Source organism: Cydia strobilella, chromosome 19, assembly GCF_947568885.1.
Source record: "Cydia strobilella chromosome 19, ilCydStro3.1, whole genome shotgun sequence".
NCBI classification, from domain to species: domain Eukaryota; kingdom Metazoa; phylum Arthropoda; class Insecta; order Lepidoptera; family Tortricidae; genus Cydia; species Cydia strobilella.
Genome location: NC_086059.1, coordinates 12,781,419 through 12,801,596, shown reverse-complemented (window position 1 = coordinate 12,801,596; position 20,178 = coordinate 12,781,419). Strand labels below are relative to the sequence as shown.

The following is a 20,178-nucleotide window of genomic DNA, read 5'->3' as shown; positions in this document are numbered from 1 at the left end:
AATAATTTATTATGCTTAGCCAAATATAATTATGTTAATATAGGTACTAATTATGTTATCTTTTGACATTAAATATTATTGTTAGCTTTAAGTAAGAAATATTGTACGCCATTAAGATGGTAGGCTATGGTTTTAGTACCCATAAAATGTAACACCTTTTTTTTTACCTATAGTCACAATAAATATATTATGATTATATTATGATTATGATTATGATTATGATAGCCCAGACTGTAAAAGTGCTATCTAGAACGTCAAACTTCTATGAAATTATGACGTGTAAATAACAGAGCACAGTATGTGCTGTCAAAATCGTTGCAGTTATCTTGGTCTAACTCTAGTCTTCTTCCTTTTATCGCGCATTATCTTCATGGCGCTTACGCGTTTAGTCGTGAGATTCACGCTCCGCTTCTATGGTTTGTTGTCAAAACAACATTAACTCATGGTGCAAAATACTGGTTCTGTGTGCCGGTTCTATAGTTTGTCAAAGGACTGTCTCATTTCAAACATAGACAGAGAGAATCATACTATCTTTGTCTTACAACAGTACTAGCACCCAAAAGAAAGGGATGAGTATAATTTTCCTGGTTGTTACTGACTGACAAATTGGTTTGACCAACTATATACGTTAGTAATAATAGTTCAATGTCTCCTGTATGGAAATATTGAAAATTTTCAATCTGTTAAAAAAGTAACATTACTTGAGCACGTTTGCGAAGGAATTCATATCATAACTATATTGTCTATGAAAATATTTAGTTAGTCATTTGTTTGTATAATCTTTGCATTACAAGAATGTGCGATTTCTTACAACATTATTTAAATCCTAACTACACTTTATAAAACAAAGTTCCCCGCCGCGTCTGTCTGTTTGTTTGTATGTATGTATGTTAGCAATAAACTCAAAAACTACTGAACGGATTTTAATGCGGTTTTCACCTATCAATAGTGTGATTCTTGAGGGAGGTGTATAGTATGTTAAGGTTTTGTGAATTTAGGGGAATGTTAGGCAAGCCTTCGTCCTTTAATTAATATGTAAATGTCTTATTGTACATTCAAAATAGTTTTTCTTGCATCTTTGACAAAAAGAAATGCGTTTTTGTGGTAAAATCGTTTATAATTGCGAAATCTTTTCTTCTTGTTTACATCGGTAACATTTGATAACTTTCAACGTCGCTGAAAATTCGCAATATGCTGGCGAAGCCAAATAAAAATAGATCAGGGTATAAATGATCAGGGTGCCTAGCCAAGGTTACAATCGCTTGCGCTACCACAACGAAACGCTTTGTGTCTCTCTATCACTCTTCCATACCTATGAAGGCCCTATGGCCTTCCACACTCATGCGCGAATCACGGCGCGAAGCCGCGAACGCGAGTGTGGAGTCTTGTTCGCTAATCAGCGAAATCGACTCCACACTCGCGTTCGCGGCTTCGCGCCGCGTAGTCTGGAGCTGGCTTATTAGTGCGACAGTGACCGTTGCGTTTAGTACGCTACGGAGCGTCAATGATTGACATGTTGGCTACGCACCCAGAAGTTCACAATGGGGTTGGCCGGTCGAAATAATTAGCAGATGGCGCCAGCATAGCTTGCCCTGTCAATCCCTAGAATTGTGTCAAATTTTTGTTTTTTTCATGCCCTGGATGCCAGCCCTTTAAGCCAAATCTCATAGAAAAAGGGGCAAGCTATGATGGCGCCATCTCTGCAAACCTTTGACAGTTGCCAACCCCATTTGTGTCTGTTCTATCAAGCGGACTGTATGATTGTTTTCCATCATCATTTTGTAAACAATACAAACGACGCTTGAAATATAAATATGTTCATGAATGTATTGTTCTCATGACCTAATCAATATAATTGTTTTTTTTTCACACGGTTCCAAATAATACTTGCGTGCGGTTGATTGATTACAAAACATTAGTATCTACTTAGTTGACCTAATATTATATGTATACCTAAAGTATTTCTGTGGTAAAGTATCTCTAACGTAACGAGATAAAGAGTATTTATAACAAGAAAGTATGTATATATACAGTCTGGCAAAAAAGAGTAGAAATTAAAAAGTGGCAACACTGTAGTGTCGTCCCTTTCAAATCAATCTAAGAAAAACGGGACGACACTACAGTGTTGCCACTTTTTAATTTCTACTCTTTTTTACACGACTGCCCAAAAAAAGGAGTGTATTGTTGCCAGACTGTATTGGGGCAACTTTGAATGCGGTGCATTTTTGGAAATGGCAAATATCTATAAAACCAGAAGCACTTCACAATTCAGCACTCGCTACTGCAACGCTTACCAAGGCATCTTACTAAAGGGGCCCAGTGACTATCAGTCCGCCAAATGATATATCGGCCTGTCAGTTGTTTGGAACTGTCAAATTTTTCTTCTAACTGACAGGCCGATATCGTCCGGCGGACTGAAGTCGGACTGAAGTCGGCGGACTGTTGCTAGACGCTAAAACGTAGTGGTTATATACTCTTTGGACGCGACAATAGAAATTGATTCTATATCTCTCACATCTAAAGTTCCTATGAAAGTTCCTTCAAGTATTTTTATTTGGGTTTAATTTATGAAATAATTTAAAAACAAAAGTTTTTTTTTTTCCGTATTTTTACTGATGATGGAGACAGGAGGTGACCATGGGAACTCTGTGATAAAACAACCCAAACTAATTGTTTGGGGTTAGAATTGTCTCGGCGACTATTAGTTACCTGTGGAAAGAAAAGTACAGTCAGAGATAAAAGCTTGTTCCAAAAATGAAATTATTGCCAAAGATGTATTATATTAGTAAAGTATCTGCAGCTGTTTGTACTTAGGTACTTTTATTTTCCTGTGTTATTTATAGGCATTATTTAGGTGTTGAATTAAAACCAGATATACGTGTCGGTTGTTTTATTCTGTACTAAATTAATTGACTAAAATTCACAAATCAAACTTAACCAAGCGCACATTTGTACAAACTGCGTTTTGCTTTCATACATACGATGGGACATTAACAGCATTTTAAATATCTTTCTCGAATATACTTTACATAAGATATTTTAAAAAATTTAGTAATATACTTTACATAAGATATTTTAACCTGATATAACATAATGATAAATTTAAAAAATATTACGACATAATTTAACTACCTATAACAATTAAAAAATAGTACTGAAACTAAGCTCCCACGATAATACCTAAACAGTAAATAAACACGTAAAGTATGTCAAAGGACTGTCTCATTTCAAACATAGACAGAGAGAATCATACTATCTTTGTCTTACACTAGTACTATCGCCCAAAAGAAAGGGATGAGTATAATTTTCCTGGTTGTTACTGACTGACAAATTGGTTTGACCAACTATAGTAGTTATTTTATGTCCCTCCTTAAGAAGAGGCATAATGCCAGGAATTTACAAGGGATGCGCGCCGCGCGAAACTAACATCGGAAGATATGTCCTTCGCGCGGATTTTCACTTATTTATATCTCAATTACTACGCGATGCTATTATTCAGAGCGCTGGTGGCCTAGCGGTAAGAGCGTGCGACTCGCAATCCGGAGGTCGCGGGTTCAAACCGCGGCTCGTACCGATGAGTTTTTCGGAACTTATGTACGAAATATCATTTGATATTTACCAGTCGCTTTTCGGTGAAGGAAAACACAAGGAAACCGGACTAATCCCGACAAGGCCTAGTTTCCCCCCTGGGTTGGACGGTCAGATGGCAGTCGCTTTCGTAAAAACTAGTGCCTACGCCAATTCTTGGGATTAGTTGCCAAGCGGACCCCAGGCTCCCATGGAGCCGTGGCAAAATGCCGGGACAACGCGAGGAAGATGATGATGCTATTATTCAATGTCATGTACTCCATAATTGTCATATATATCAGTATTTATTACCTTTTAAAATGGTGTCAGTGTAAGTAAAGTATGATGTGGATGTTCTTTAATAAATAAAAAAATAAAAAATTACTCTTGAAAATATAGTCCAGTTTAAAACTGCTTATTACATCCCTCGGCACGGCATTAGGACACCTAATGCCGTAATATAAAAAATATTTTATAAGTATTAAAATTATACTGCTATATATGGTAATGGCATGCAGAGTAACGATATACGACTGAAAATAATGAAAATTAGGCATTTGCGTTAGCCCTTCTTAATTTTAGATAGTGTGCCATTGACTGTGAAAAACTTTACATGTTAACATCTACCTATACATTGTCTACTTGAAAAAACACAAATTAAAATATTTTCATAGAAAATAATTTAATTTGTTCTTAGAGTAACACAAAGTTGCTGTCAATGTCCTATATCGTATTATGAAGCAAGAAATGTGAAACTAATTTATATCTGGACCGAGTGATTTTCAAATTCTTTTACCGTTACAAATTTTAGATAACATTTGTGGCTTTCCATAGTGAAGGGTCCTTAAGACCCTAGGCATGGAACGCCATAGTTTTGCTTAAATTTAGCGAAAATTTACGTCCAACTACAAATTTAAACACATCATTGACATTCTGTAAATAGTAAAAAGTGATAACAAATCAATATTAAAGACAATTGGAATTTGTATATAGGACAATAAAAGTTAATCCCCTTATTTTAGGTACGTCATATTTCGTCTTAATTTAATTTAATCAAATTTAATATATAATTAGTTTTAAATGTTTTAACCTCATAACCTCATATGGTAATATTTTCTGGATTAAATAAATTCATTAATTCATTCAGTAAAAAATGTGTTAAACTATTTTTAGGATTTTTTTTAGTCATTAGCGCGACATTATGTTTTAGAAGCCCAATAGGCCTCCATTCCCAATCATTAATAGTTCTGAGCATTGGTTTACATAAAAAAACATTGACTTTAAAAATACTTATTTTAAAGTAAAATTTATAATCTCTAAAATTGAGGAGTGAAGGTCAAATCGGGTGCCACTATGTTGCATAATATGAATACTTAGTTTGGTCAACTGACTTCTACATTTTTATTTAAAATGTTACTAATTATCCAAGTATACAAAACCCCAATTGTCTTTAAAAATTGCTCCCGTACACGTTGCGACCACGTCGAATGCAAAGCCTAATTTCATTTCGACGATCTAGTTTTTATACCAAAAAGTCACAATGCGCAATGCAGTCATTCTTTATTTTAATTTTAATTCTGAAGTAGGTATCAGATTTCGACGCGAATTGCCTAGTACATACTCGCGGTCTTTTTTGTAGTTCTGCAAGAGAATCTATCTTAGCCTCCTAAGACCCCGCGTACAAATTTTTGTACGCATTCCACAGTCTATTCTGAACTTTTTTAGGGTAAAAAAAGCGTTCCAATTTCAAAAACAACTGCTTCTGGGTCTCAGGAGGTTTAACTAAGAAAGTTATATGGTTAAATATTACCATCTCTCTTTAAATCCCATATGTCTGTTATTTCACTAACAAAAGGTATCAGTATTTTAGTCTGACAAGAAATTGTAGTAATTAAAAAGTGGCAACACTGTAGTGTTGTCCCTTTCAAATCAATCTAAGAAAACGGGACGACACTACAGTATTGCCACTTTTTAAATCTACAATTTCTTGTCGGACTGTATGTTTTTTAGAACTAGATCGTCGGTTTAAAATTATCAACAGAGTGAAACAAGCATAAAAACCTTAACTTTTTTGTCAAGCACTTTATATACTTATCAACTATAACGATCTTACATTTCCTTTTCCACGTTTCAGAAAGTAAATCAACAGAAAAGCCATTTCAAATAATTACGATGTGATTTATAAAATACTTTGTTTTTGAGATTGCATTTCGATTTTTTTTGTACAAACACATCTACTCTGGCAAGCCCAGTTTGTCAGCAGAAAAGGGCACGAAATTCAAATTCTCTATGGAAGGACAACCATTCGCGCCTAAATTTTTTTAATTTCCCGCCTTTCTCTACTCACGGATTTGACTTGCCAAACTATAGTAGTAATTGAATTAGGTAGTCAAAATAAAGTTTTTTTAAATAGTCAACAAACAAGCAGACGAGCCGCCTGCTGGAAAACGGTCACCATCATCGTGGACATAACTAACATCGGAGGAGCCACTCGGGACGCGGACCCTTGAGATCCTTGAATACCCCAAATACCCCAATTGTGGAGTTTCAAAAATCTTAATCTACGCGTTACCTATTAAAATATACAATGGCAACATTCTAGCTAGAACTATAGCTTGGCAAGCCATTTCCAAGCAGTTTGCCAGATTCACTTGAAAAAAGTTATAACTTTCGACTTTCGAGTCGAATGACGCACATTACTCTGAACCATCTCTGAACTAACTCAAAACCTCTCGGAATCACCCGATACTCCTCAGTTTTGCAAAGTCTTCTTAAATGGCTTATCTGAAGAATTTACATTAAATAATATCTAATTCTCGGAGACCAAAGTTGTATGCTTTTGTTTAGTTTAGGTACTAGTAGACTAAGTTAAGTTACATAAATTTTTTTAGACATATTTTGCTAAGTTATTTGTCTAAATTATTTAAAAAATGTTGATCTTGATTATTCATTCATACTTATTGTTCTTTAAAAATACATTCGCAAAGTGTTATTGTTAACGTCTTTACTATACATGAAGTCGAATTTTTCGATAAGTATAGAAATTATCGCCAATGTTTCGTTATTGAAACTGATATATGGGAAATTGTGACGATGTGTGACAGGTTAAATACCCAGAGATTATATACTCTGGCAGACCCACTTTGTCAGCAGAAAAAGGCGCGAAATTCAAATTTTCTTCGCAAGGACAACCCTTCGCGCCTCCATTTTTCAAATTTGCCGCCATTTTCTATTGACGAAAATGCAACAACAACTGTCAGAATGCCAATAAAATCTGTGTTCTATGGTTTATGGTTCTTTCGATGTGGAATAACGCATGGCATGTTTTTTTAAACGATAGCATCGCCATTTGCGTTAAGATTTGCGTGATTATTCTTATTGTGAAGTCTGTCAAGGTATTTAGTAGAAAAGAGCGGCAAATTTAAAAAAAATGTAGGCGCAAAGAGATCATCCCACAGAAAACTGGAATTTCGCGTCTTTTTGTACTGAAAAAGTAGTGTGTCAGACTATAGCAATAATGATATTGAAAATATAATAAGACAGCAACACCATATTTTGTTAATATTATTCCCATGTTTTAGTCAATAGTCATAAATTATTTCTGCGAAATTTAGGATGTGTACGACATAGATAAGATAATAACGTTATCGTTAAGGCTGCTACTAATATTAAATCAAAGATAAACATTGTTAACTTATAATATTTAAATTAATTAAACATTAGCGGATTTTTTTAGGTAAGTAGTAAATTCGAAAGGCATACAATTTTGTCGAAATGGCTGTTTACATTTAAAACTCATGTACTTCCTGCCAGTAAATAGCAAACTAAACCAAAATCTACTGCCACTTCTTAAAAAATGTGTGCCCGAATGTTCTCACAACAAACGCTCAAATAATAACTTAAATCGATCCGCATCAGTGTATTAATATCAAAGAATCACACGACATTACATTTCCCATATTTGGCGCCTAATCTGAGGCGGATTATTTTCGACTATGGCAACACTAAGCGCCGGTAAGTAAAAAAAAATATTTTTTTAAATACGCTAGCAATGATCCCCTTGCTAAAAGCACTTTTAGGTGTTTTGGTGTCCGATTCTTACGGAGTGTTTTTTCAACCCAAACCCAAATTTTGTGTAGTCCGTCTAAGCTAACTTTGCAGTCTTTGCATCGACTTAATAAGAGCAATGTGAGGAAGTGTCATTAAAGACGTCATAATTTCATAGTAATTTGTGGTTTAAAGGACTCGCATCCAGGCCATAATTGTTTAAAAAAACATAGTAATTTGGCATTAACGATGACTTTACCCATTGAGATAATAGTGACTTTACCACAACTTGTTTTTTGTGCACATGTCATGCAGAGTTAGCTTAGTCTGACTATTGAGTATACTTAGAAACTTTACTATGGGACCAACTTCGAAATCGCGAAAAATAATTTGGCTCCCATACAAAACATCGATTTTGATTAGCCAAAATCTATGAAACAGTTAATTTTGTTTGGGTTGTTTCCATAATGTATATATATAGGACAAAATAAGGGTCTAAGGGTTGAAAAGCACCCTGTATATAGGTATATAACCCATACCTAATTTACATCCCAGTCATTCCTTTATAATCCTTGGAATAGATTTATGTTTAACGTACATATGGATTATACGACAATTTCAACATTAGAAATATACATGATATATCTGTGTTAACACAAATTTTATTTAAGAAAGAATTTCGTCTCAAAAGAAACATAGATTTCTACAAGTTACAAGTTAATCTACCTATATCGCAGCATGCCAAATTAATATATGAGTGTGGTTTTTTTAGAATGTCTAAAAAATAAAAACGTTGTTTAGGTAATATCCGATATACCCAAATTTGTAAAAACTATGTATTCTCAGAGACATCGGAATTATGTACATAAGCTATATACAAAATTCCTGACTAGCAAACATCACATAAATTAAACATGTAATTATTAAAATGTACTGGTGAACATTTATTTCAACTACATATAAATTTAGCGCTAAAATATACAAACAACAAGTTGTTTATACAGGTTATAGTTATAACTAAAATAATGGTAATCAAATTAAGGGCATAATCTGTTCTGATTAGGAAAAAGTAGAAGAAAAAATATATCACGCGAAAAACGGTTTACCTTTGTATGGAGGGTTAGCTGACTTGGACGACCGGCCTATAGGTAAAAAAAGTTTTTTCCGCGCCCAAATTTTTTTTTGCCTATCTGGAGTCCAAATATAAATTAAGTTTAGACATTATCTAAATAAGTGCATGTTTAGTATTGGGCATAAAACTTGAAATTTGCATGTCACTGTGTGACAAGGTAGCTTGGCTCACTTACTGTGAACTGTAACATCCTATGTACCTATACCCTATCTTTCGCAAATAAATTACTTATGACTTACATGACTATGACTAGGTACAGTGTCAAGATTCTGGACACTATACCGATTACGCCCTTAAACGGATCACCATTATTTTTGTTATACTGTATATGTTTGGGACTGACGAAAGTGGTCATAGGCACTGTTAGACCGTAAGTACTGGTGATATACTTTTATACGTATTTACATACACTATATCTGTTGTATGTGACTTAGTAGGACCTAGACTATATATTGTAATTACGAGGCTTAGAAAAAAGGAATTTCGATAGGTATATTATATACCTATTACTCCTTATTAAAAAAAGCAGATTATCTATAACATTTAAATTGGTAATAACTTTTCTAAAAGTCACATAAAACAAACATAATGTAACAAGTCTACTTTAGTATGTATAAAACTGGCTACTCAAAGTATTAAATTATAAAAAAATCACGTCACCCCGACCTAGATATTACTAACACGACTAGATACAATATTCTCTCATCAAATGGAAACACTTACAAAAAGCCTAAAAAAACACAAAAATAATAACATCAAAAAATATGTGAAGCATTTTTTATCATAAAGTGTGGCTACCACCAGTTTGGCACTGACATAAACGCTATCGAGAACGTAACTTACTTTACTTACTTTCTATTCATCTCGCTCGTACTCGTATACTAGTGCGAGCGAGATGTATAGAAAGTAAATTACGTAATTACGTTAGCGTATATGTAAGTTTTGACACTGTCAGTGACTCGTGCTCCAAAAGCTCAATAACTTGGACTCGACTTATTTGACTTATTTCTACCTTTTAAAGCGTAAACAAAATTGTCATTTGTGTCACCTATTTAGAAGATTTATAAAAAAAACTAAATCCTACTAAACGAACCTTATGAATACTTTCACGGATAATATCACATAAATATTACGATTTCCTTAAGGATAGTCAGCCACAAACAGCTTACAAATAAAATAAAGCTTTAACATCGCTCACCATCGCTCTTAGACTAATATTTTATCCATATTTTAACACCAACCGACTTAAACAACTGGCAACACTAATTTAGAATAAACAAATTGTATTCAACCTAAAGCGCGCTCCACACTCTGCGACAGCCGGTCCAGACTCGCGTTCGCAAAAAAAAGCGCGGCATGTTGAATGTAGATTTTTTTTTTTTTATTTAGCTCTTGTTCAGTGAAAGGGCCAGACTATAAGAACTCGTATTGTTCTAAGGTTCATTACACGATCTAAGTAAAATAACGGGATCACTGGGATTCCCACTATGAATAGTAATTATTTAACCTCCTTTGTTTATTTTTCCCTGTTGTATTATAAGCAGGACCTTTTTAACTGACTGGCCAATCCTTCAAATTAATATAATTTTCATGTAATGTGTTTCGTCGCGGGTGCCCTAATTCTATTGACGAAACAAGAAAATTCAGACAAGATTAACGGATTGAAGTTAAAAACGTGCGTATTTGATACACTTGTAAAACTTTCCCTCTTTGGTCTTGCCAGGCAACAAAAGTTTTCGTCATTTAAAACAATCTTAGCAAATAAAACTACGTAGCTTTGTCATTCAACAAATGATACAAAAATCATAATTTATTATTTCAACGGTACCTATTTCATTCGCCGAATGACCGATAAACTTTTATTTGTATACCTACGTATAAAAAAAATGTTGCCTGGTTGCAATTTGCAATACCTATAAGTTAACCTTAAGGATTTTTTTTTTCGATTTTATGGCCTGGTTACTAGACCTTTAAGCCAAGTCTTTATTTTTAATTAACCTTAAGGAGAATTTATGTCAGTGTTGCCAGCTGCGTTTCGGAATAACTAGCTCTAATCCGCCTCTTGGTCTGAATCTCCGTGTTACCAGCTGCGTTTCGGAATAACTAGCTCTAATCCGCCTCTTGGTCTGAATCTCAGTGTTACCAGCTGCGTTTCGGAATAACTAGCCCTAATCCGCTTTTTGGTCTGAATCTCTGTCGTGGCTCTCCGACTGCGCGAACTTGAGGAACACCTGCTCGAGCGTCGTTTGACTGAAGCTGTACTCTATGATGTTCAGTTTTTCTTTCGCTAAAAATAAAATTGCGGTTAGGGGGGCGTTCAAATATTACGTAACGCAATTTTCGAAGATTTTTGTTAGAAGTGTTAGAAGTTAGTTCACACACTAGTTAAGTATTACGGCCCACGTTGGGCGCCATCATTAAATTTACAAATTACACGTTGGGCGCCAATATTTATTTTATTATTATCCAAACATATCTGTAGTTGGATGTACAAGGTTATTTGGTTTACCTTCTTCAATTTGTTGGAAGCAGCGAGCTAAACTAGAGACCGAAGATTGCGGTACGGAGAACACGAGACGATCCGCGAAGTTTTCTTCCAGAACTGCTGCCGGGAACAGCTGGTTGACGAGAGATACGCAGGCTTCAGCGCTCACACCGCCTGAGGATTCCATCCTGAGAAACAAAAGAACCTGTCAAATCGAACGACTCGTATTCTTATTAAATCACATTTAAAATCGGGTCTATCGCGAATTTATTTTGTTACCTTTATTTACCGACGTTTCGACGCAGGTTTCACTGGTCGTGGTCGCGGCTAACTGATATCCCAGCAAAATGTCCAAACAGAGATTCCCGACCCGACCCGATTTTCGAGAGAGACCCGATTTTAAATGTGATTTAATATGTGTTTAAAACGCGAAAGTTTTAAATGTTATATTGCAGACTCGTACTCTTATTTAGGGTTGTGTTATAAGGTTAAGGGAGTACAGAGTAGAATAGTAAGGGTAGTCTAGGCTCTGATAGAACGCGTAATTGTGCTCCTAAGTTTTCTTAAAATTGTCGGCGCTGGGTGTGATTTCATGAATGTATTTGGCGCCAACGAGTTTTCAATTAGATCATATACATATACATATTTTCATCATATATATATTTTCTGAGAACAACATACCTAAGCTAAATTCACAATAAGCTAAACGAGACGTAGATAGAAAAACACAGTAGGTACCGCTTTATTGATTACCTACAATTAACTATTTTAAAAATGAATACGCAAAGTCTTAGTCAATTTGTGTAAGAATGTCCCTATCATATTTATATTTATTTATTTCTATTGACTCTTTCGATAATATGACGTGACGCAATACCTCTGGTGTGTCTGGTGTCGCATTGGCGTGCCAGCCACCAATGGCGTGTGTATACTGACGTCCACGGTTTCCGCTTCCGTCTCCGCTTCCGCTCCCTCCGCGCACATCGACGCCGTGCGCGAGTTACCTGCAAATACACCAAATTATAATTTAGGTAACTACTCGTCAAGTCGTTCAGTAAAATTTGTTACGTTCAGTAAACTTTCAACCTATATTTCACCCTCATCATAAAAACTGTCCTTTAAGTTATGCCAGGTTACATTATATCCGTATTTTTTGATTTGTTACTCAATAAACATCTAAGCATACCAGCTTTAGAATTTCAATTTATAATATTAATAGAATCATGTATGTGTAGCGATGGTGGCCGAGTTGATATGACGTCCGACTTTCAATCCGGGGGTCGCGGGTTCAAGTCCTGACTTGTACCAATGAGTTTCTTGGAACTTATGTACCTACTACCTACGGAATATCATTTGATATTTACCACTAGCTTTTCGGTGAAGGAAAATATCGTGAGGAAACCTACATACATCTGCGAAGAAATTCAAAAGTTGTATAAATCCCGGTCTTTTGATAGACTTGCGTGAGGATATAAATCCAACACGTAGGGGCCCTTTGAAGAGCTTTAATGTCATGTAAAACGCCTGCTGTAGCTTATTCACAGGCGCAACAATAGACACCCATGAACCGGTCGCAGCAGGCATTAGGACTATTGTAGAAAAAGTGAACAATATACCGATCTATGGATTGAAGTTTGGGCGGGCAATGAGACTGGGCTATTGTAAAGAAGTCCGGATATTTTTATTATTACTATGTATAAACTGTCTCACAATAACATAAGAGCTCGAGTCAGCCATTCCACGGACCGCTTTGGCGCCCAAAAGTAAACTTATACGAAATATATCTGATTGATGATAAATAGATTGAAGATTAATTATCGTACCTTCATCGGCTTCTCCTAATGACGGAGAATTCTCTGTCGACCTCAGCGGTGAAGGTGACAACGACTCTGACTCTAGCACCTGAAATAACATTTTCGTATTAACATCGATTATACTTGACTAGCTTGATTATATTGATATTATACTTTTCTCCTAAGTCTGTTCCTCAAAGTTTTGGGTTTGTTTTGAGTTTGAATGCCAAAAGGTTTGCGGGAAGGCGCTTTGATATCCGTCGCAAATAATTAAGACTTGTCGTCTAGCCAACATTATGAATAAATACCGATTTCTGATACGGCTGTCCAATCTTCATTTCTAACGTGTAACCAGCCCCATACAAATTCTTCAGGTGTTGCGTTGAACCAATACACCTAAAAAAGGAAAAAAGGTACAAGAAATCGGTCAAGGTCAAGTTTATTTGAATAAATCAAGATGAGGTATATCTTACCTAAGGCCACCTTTAACCATTATCCCAACTCTAGAACATAAAGCATCAGCCTCTTCCATGGAATGTGTTGTGAGAATAGCACCTTTTTTACCCTGTGAAAAAATAGTCAGTTATAAACAGGCCATCAGGTACCTTCAGGTTACGATGTAATGATAGATACTTCTAATCGTCTACATTCTTATACATTTTTGATTCTAAATGGGAAGCTTACATGAACAGAAGACCAGCGTCAAGAAAGGTAAGCTCCTCCATCAAACTCTAGAGGGGAGACCTTTTCAGTGACTTTATGTTTTATGTTAATAAAAGTGTTGTATTCGATTTAAGCAATACTGTAAGCGTCCTGAATAAATTTATTTTCTTTCTTTCTTTTTCTTTCAGTAGGCTGCAACACAGGAGCCTTCTATGTATCGGCGCAAAGTGTCAAAGTCATGTTTAAGTTCCTGATATAGGACACAAGGTAGCAAATCTTACGCGTAAGGAAATGTGCGTAACTGTAGTGTAGCGAGCAGCACTATCGATCTTGCCCGAAAAGCCAGGATTGTAACTTTCAGAGTATTAAGCCCTTAGTGTCGGATTTCTCACCTGGAAGCTGGCCAGGATGGTGTTCCAGAGGAACCGCTTGGACCTAGGGTCCATGCCTGTGCTAGGTTCATCCAGCAATACCACTCTCGGCCCCCCGACCATAGCCAACGCAAATGACAACTTCCGCCGCGTGCCGCCCGAGCATTCTTCGGCGTTCTTGTGTGCGTGCTCCATTATTTGCAGACCGTTTAGGTATGCGTCTACTATCCTGAAAAGAATGTTGTTGAATTGGTTATATCCGATATGGCAAGTGTTTTAGGGCATCCGCTAGCTGGTGCAACCGCACGGAGCGGGTGAGCGGGTTAATGAAAAATAATATGAGCATTGCTAACTGGCGCGGACGCGTGCGACGGATTTTACCTACAATGGCACCCCCGTGCACCCGCCCACGCGAAGCGGACGGCTTTAAAAGTCATCTACTAGAACATAATATTGAATTTTGAAGTGTCCGGATTCGCTTCGCAACAACTAACGTAAGAAATTTGTTAAAAATAAAAAATTAAAATTACTGTCTTTCAAAATTAGGGTTGAGGACGAACAAATCTAACGCCCGGCTAAAGTGTCCCGCCTGTGCCCGTGTAAAGTGTATGTCAGAGATAAGATTAAATAGATAAATCGCTTACGGCTTTTAACCAGGAGAATCTTGAAACTTTCTTCAAATAGTACAGAGAGTAGGAGACGAATGGAGGGAGTCTTCTGGATTCTGTGATACTTACTTGGGTATATCAGACTTGCTGACACCTCTGATGGCCGCGTAGCACTCGATATGCTCGCGTATGGTGACGTTCTTCCACAGAGCGTCATGCTGTGGACAGTAGCCGAGCACCTGGAAGGCTGACGCTGTGTTGTCGCAGACGTTCTGGCCGCCCAGCATCACCTGCAATCAGACCGGGAGATTTGGTTTTAATGAGTATATTAAATTGAAGAGCAAATATTTTGGAGGGGATCGTCATCAGGATCAGAGAGGGTTGACCAGTATCCGGGCAAATTTATCGGGACTCGACTGAAATTTCAGGTTCCATTTCACACATCATGTATTTTTGTGAAAAGCTGATATGCCTAGTTGTCACTTACCGAGCCGCAAGTCGGTCTTATCTCAGCGGTGATAATCTTCATAGTAGTAGTTTTCCCAGCGCCGTTATGGCCCAGCAGCCCGAACACCTCCCCGCCCTCCACGGCGAGGCTGAGGCGCGCCACGCCGGCCTTGCGCGCCGGCACGTCGCTGGCGCCGCAGCAGGCCGCCTCGCCCGTGCCGCGGACTTTGAACTCTTTTCGGAGATTCTGAAAAAGAAGTAACAAGTAAATCTACTTATTATCGTTTCGGTGATTACGATATACCTATTTGGCGCAGATTTAGATTTATCATATTAACCTCACCTTTTCTGAAGTAGTCCGATTTTTTTGCAATAACAACACTTCCGTGTCTTCTAAATTTTAAAGATATACCTACGATACAATGGCATATTTATTTGTATATGACGGTGTCTTTGTGTAATGATGAGTTACGTGTGTAAAAATATTGGTGATAAATGCATGTAATGTCCAGATCGTAGCTGGAACACCCAGTGGCGTAACTAGGGGGGGGCAGAGGGGGCAAGTGCCCGGGCGTAATCCAAGGGGGGACGCCAAAATTAATTGGCAACAGCAGCTGGGAAACTTTTGTCAGTCGTCAGGGGGCGCAAATTTGGTGACTGCCCCGGGCGCCATATCCTCTAGCTACGCCCCTGGGAACACCCTCAGCTGGTAACGAATCTTCTTGGGAACATGACACATCGTCATCATCGTTATTTCGTATTAGCTCCGTGCATGACTGTGGCGCCGCCCTAGCGGGTGTGGGTGTGGGACACATTGCTTACTTGACAGCTGCCAAATAGAATAAATATGTCGTGTCATGAAAGTACATGTTTTCACCGAGTCTTGCGTTGGCGTTGCTTGTATTTCCCGCACCACCGATGTCGCATATAGCCAATATGTAGTGTGTTACTCACATGCACCACCAGCGCAGGCGCCGCCTTGCCCTTGTTTTGCAAGATGGCGGCGACCCGACGCCGCTCCCGTCTCACATCTTCATCTTCCCCCGCCTCACCCCCTGCTTCTATTTCAGGGTCGGGGGGCTCTTGAGGCTCACTGGCTCTTTTCTGTAAAAAAACAATTATTTGTTTTAGTTTGAAGTTTAACTTTAGGTATAATATGAAAATCTCACGCCTTAATTACTCGGCCACGGCAGCTTCTTGCTTCATTAATATGCTAAAAAAACCGGTCAAGTGCGAGTCGGACTCGCGCACCGAGGGTTCCGTACTTTTTAATATTTGTTGTTATAGCGTCAACAGAAATACATCATCTGTGAAAAATTCAACTGTCTAGCTATCACGGTTCATGAGATACAGCCTGGTGACAGACAGACAGACGGACAGACGGACGGACAGACGGACAGCGGAGTCTTAGTAATAGGGTCCCGTTTTTACCCTTTGGGTACGGAACCCTAAAAAGTAAGTCTTAAACTTAATACTTTATGCATTATTGCATTTCTCAAAAACTTTCACCGGTTCGCAAAGAAAAACCAGTATTCTGAGTTTGTTAAGAAACAAAGCTGTTCAGAAGATAATTGTGATTTTTTGTGTCACTGCGAAAGAGCGAAAGTAAACCCTGTCTGTTACTTCTTCACGCTTGTTTAAGCGTGCTTGCTGAACCGATTTAGACAACATTTGGCATGGAGATATTTGAGTCATGGGAAAGGACATAGGGATAGTTTTTATGCCTGAAATTATGCCACAAGGATAACAAGGGGTGAGGAAGTTACTTTAATTGTGGGATGTCGATGTAGGCGATGTGTCGATGTAAAATAAGTATATTTTACGCAAACGTAGTCGCGTTCAGAAGCTAGTACCTAATAAAATAGAATCGACAGTAGTTTTTTTTTACTTGCTCCTTCTTACTTTGCAGAGCCGTCCACCAGATTTAAGTCGGTCAGCTGCCAAGAGTGCAGCCCCGCAGACGGGCACATGGAACACCATGGCCACGATAAGCACCCATATCTCCGCTGTGAAGTAGCTCCACAGTGCTGGCGTGGTGCAGAGCCCGCGTAAGTTGCATGTCACGTACACCCTGGAAAATATTGACAGTCTTACTCAAATCGGCCTACAGTAAGCTCACTGACGCTTGTTAGTAAGTAAATATACTTTATCAACCAGGATGTTTTTGGAACGACGTGGCGAAGAAAGCACGCACGCCGCTTTTGCTGCGGGTATTGTAAGTAAAAATGAGATCTGATCTGGGTTCATCATTTTCACAAGAATCTTAATGCCTAAGAAATCACCTAAATTCAGCAGTGGGTGGATATAGGCTGGATAAATAGAAGCAGATAATTAAATAGATTGTTTAAAAGAACATTCTCATTAAAATAATTAGGTGCAACACGAAAATAACAATAATAATAAACAGATCTGTCTTACCTATCAACGTAGTAAATGATGGCGTACGGTATGTACAAGACGTTCAGGAAGCTGAATATTAAGTGCAGCCAGAATGCCACGTCGTTGCCTGAAACAATATATAAAATACACAATGAAATCAGTTTAATTATAAAGTAAAAGGAAATAATCAGCTCAGTAATGCCGCCAGCATCCTGGGTACATTGCCTCAAGGGCCTATTTTAGATTTAAGCTAGCTTTTAATTCCGTTTAGTAGCACTGTATATATCTTGTATGTAAAGAAATGATTTTAATTATAAAGGTGACATTCGGTTCTCCATAACGGTTTTATAACTTGTTACGGTTTTGATCTCATTTTGATGTGACTCAAAATCGTGAGGGTCGTATCAAAACCAGTTTAAATAAGAAATTGTTAAATTACAATCGACCTTCTGGTGTGGTAATGAACTAAAATATAGTTTGTCAAAGGACTGTCTCATTTCAAACATAGAGAGAATCATACTATCTTTGTCTTACACTAGTACTAGCACCCAAAAGAAAAGGTTGAGTATAGTTTTTTTGTTCTTATTTACTGACAGTTTGGTTTGACCACCTGTATATACTGCATGATAACAAATAATAAAAACCGCGGTAAGTCGATCTTAAGAAGAAATCATTTAAAAAATTATGTGATAGTTGACTCACACTTGGCCGCAATGTTTAACAGCGCCGCTGTTTACCAGCGTTTGCTGTTTTAAAAAATTCTTTCTCAGAATGTATCCGTCTTGTAAACATGAAAATAAATTAAATATTCTATACTTCCCTACTTTTAGTGGAAGCATACAGTTGTCTAGTACTCACTGAGTACAGTGCCATCTACCAGACGTTTCATACAACGATGCAACACTGAATATAATATATTTGGCTCTGAAAATTAGAAAAAAAAAATGGTACAACAAATAATTATATTTCCCCTCACTAGCTCGGAAAGCCGTCTTTTATCATTTAAAACAAGCGGGGAAAAACGCATTTTGTCCACTAGTGGGGAAAGTAATTCAACCTTGGATGGAGCGTGTTTAAGTAGCTTGACAGATAAGAAAACGTAAAACGCTCATAATAATGGTTCGTTCGATATTAATTATCATTAAATAAATGGTTTGAGAATCTAATAAAAGATACCAAATTTAGCTTTATTTAATAATTTTAAGTCATAAACCTTAAAATTCCATAAGAAACGTTAGATTTTTTATAATGATGTTAAATATAATTCTGAACGCACAAGTTGAGTCGATGCAATTTCAAAACGCATCGTTGACATTTCATACGTCAGAACAGAAATGTCAACATTGTCAACAAAATGTTTACTGTTCTTCTCACCGACTCACGTAAAAATCAGAATTTCTAGTGTTTTCTGTTATAATATCGTAAAAAAATTAGTGATTCCAGTGATGAAGATGATCTAACGCCTGTGGATGTTGCACTTTCCTCGCTATAGTGAGGGGAAAAGTTTTGTGTTACACACGGGTGCAAATGTATTTTACTTCTCGTGTGTTGAAACACTCGCGGGTAAAATACAACTTTGCACCCTTGTATAACAAATAACTATTAAGAGAAGGTCTGATGTATTCGCAGGTAACTTGAGGGCACCTTACAGAGCATCTTTTAGACCAGCCACGCTGTAAGACTAAAATTTACAAACGGAATGCGTATTATTTGTATTCTCGTTTACAACAATCTACCAACAGAAATTAGGAATCTTGAAGGTAAAGAATTCAATTGTAACTCCTTAGAATGCAGTGGTTATATCCTCTTTGCTTAGAACTACTAATATCTGTGACTGTGACCAAAGACATTTCAGTGCAGGTGACAGATTTGACGTGCGGTCTGCAGTCGAAAGCAAAAATACGCCAAATACGCAAAAATCACCATGCACGTGCAGTCAACAAGATTATCAGATTTATCATGCATTTAACAAGATTTTTTTTCTAAGCTTTTTGGTATCGTATGCGGATATTTCTGCTTAATACAAAATTAATTAAGTAATGATTATGTTTTAATGATTAATTATTTTGTACTGACCTCTAGTAAACTTCTCAACAACAGCAACGAGCACGAAGGGCACGACGCCAACCCACGTAGTGATGTTCGGCATGATGCTCTGCGCAGAGTCCATCTTGTCGAACACGTATGAGAGGCATGTGTTGAACAAAATGGCCGATGGCGCGTAGAGAGCGAGCAGGAAGGACAGCATCGTGATGGCCGAGCCGTTGGTTAAGCTTGGGATGTCGTTTAGGATCACCTGAAATATCATGAGTTAAAGTTTAAATTAATTAAGTATGTTGCGTCTACTGTCGCCAATTAACCAATAATTTTATTCAACTTCAAACTAGGCCTTCCTTTAGCACATACGTTTACGCATTCACTGCCAACGTTTTCGTAGCTCAATGCTCGAAGCCGATCCCAGCGTTTTTCCACTTTGTCGAGAAAAGTAACTACGAACAGAGAACCCGTCAAGCGGGTTCTCGGCACTCAATGTGTTAAAAGAGTAAACTTCTACTCGTATTTGTGTAAATAAGCCAAGCCAATAAACCAAGTATTTATTATTTATGACTATCCGTCTTTCTTAAAACTAATTTAAACTAACAAATCACAATTTAACATAAAAATAGTTTCTCGAGGCATTCTCGAC

The 20,178-nt window shown here is 37.3% G+C and overlaps 1 protein-coding gene across 1 annotated transcript in view; it reads right to left on the bottom strand.

Moving 5' to 3' along the window:
• Positions 1-2,875: 2,875 nt before the first annotated feature.
• LOC134749903 (cholesterol transporter ABCA5-like) overlaps positions 2,876-20,178 on the bottom strand; it is a 76,111-nt gene continuing 58,808 nt past the window's right edge. Inside the window, exons 25-37 of the mRNA XM_063684907.1 lie at positions 19,569-19,788; positions 17,532-17,619; positions 17,016-17,184; positions 16,068-16,217; positions 15,154-15,360; positions 14,796-14,956; positions 14,080-14,287; positions 13,498-13,589; positions 13,333-13,420; positions 13,055-13,133; positions 12,109-12,235; positions 11,256-11,419; positions 2,876-11,033 (exon numbers count right to left, since the gene is read on the bottom strand). Coding sequence (XP_063540977.1) covers positions 10,915-11,033; positions 11,256-11,419; positions 12,109-12,235; positions 13,055-13,133; positions 13,333-13,420; positions 13,498-13,589; positions 14,080-14,287; positions 14,796-14,956; positions 15,154-15,360; positions 16,068-16,217; positions 17,016-17,184; positions 17,532-17,619; positions 19,569-19,788 — 1,872 coding nt within the window. The 3' untranslated portion in view covers positions 2,876-10,914. The remainder of the gene's footprint in view (positions 11,034-11,255; positions 11,420-12,108; positions 12,236-13,054; positions 13,134-13,332; positions 13,421-13,497; positions 13,590-14,079; positions 14,288-14,795; positions 14,957-15,153; positions 15,361-16,067; positions 16,218-17,015; positions 17,185-17,531; positions 17,620-19,568; positions 19,789-20,178) is intronic.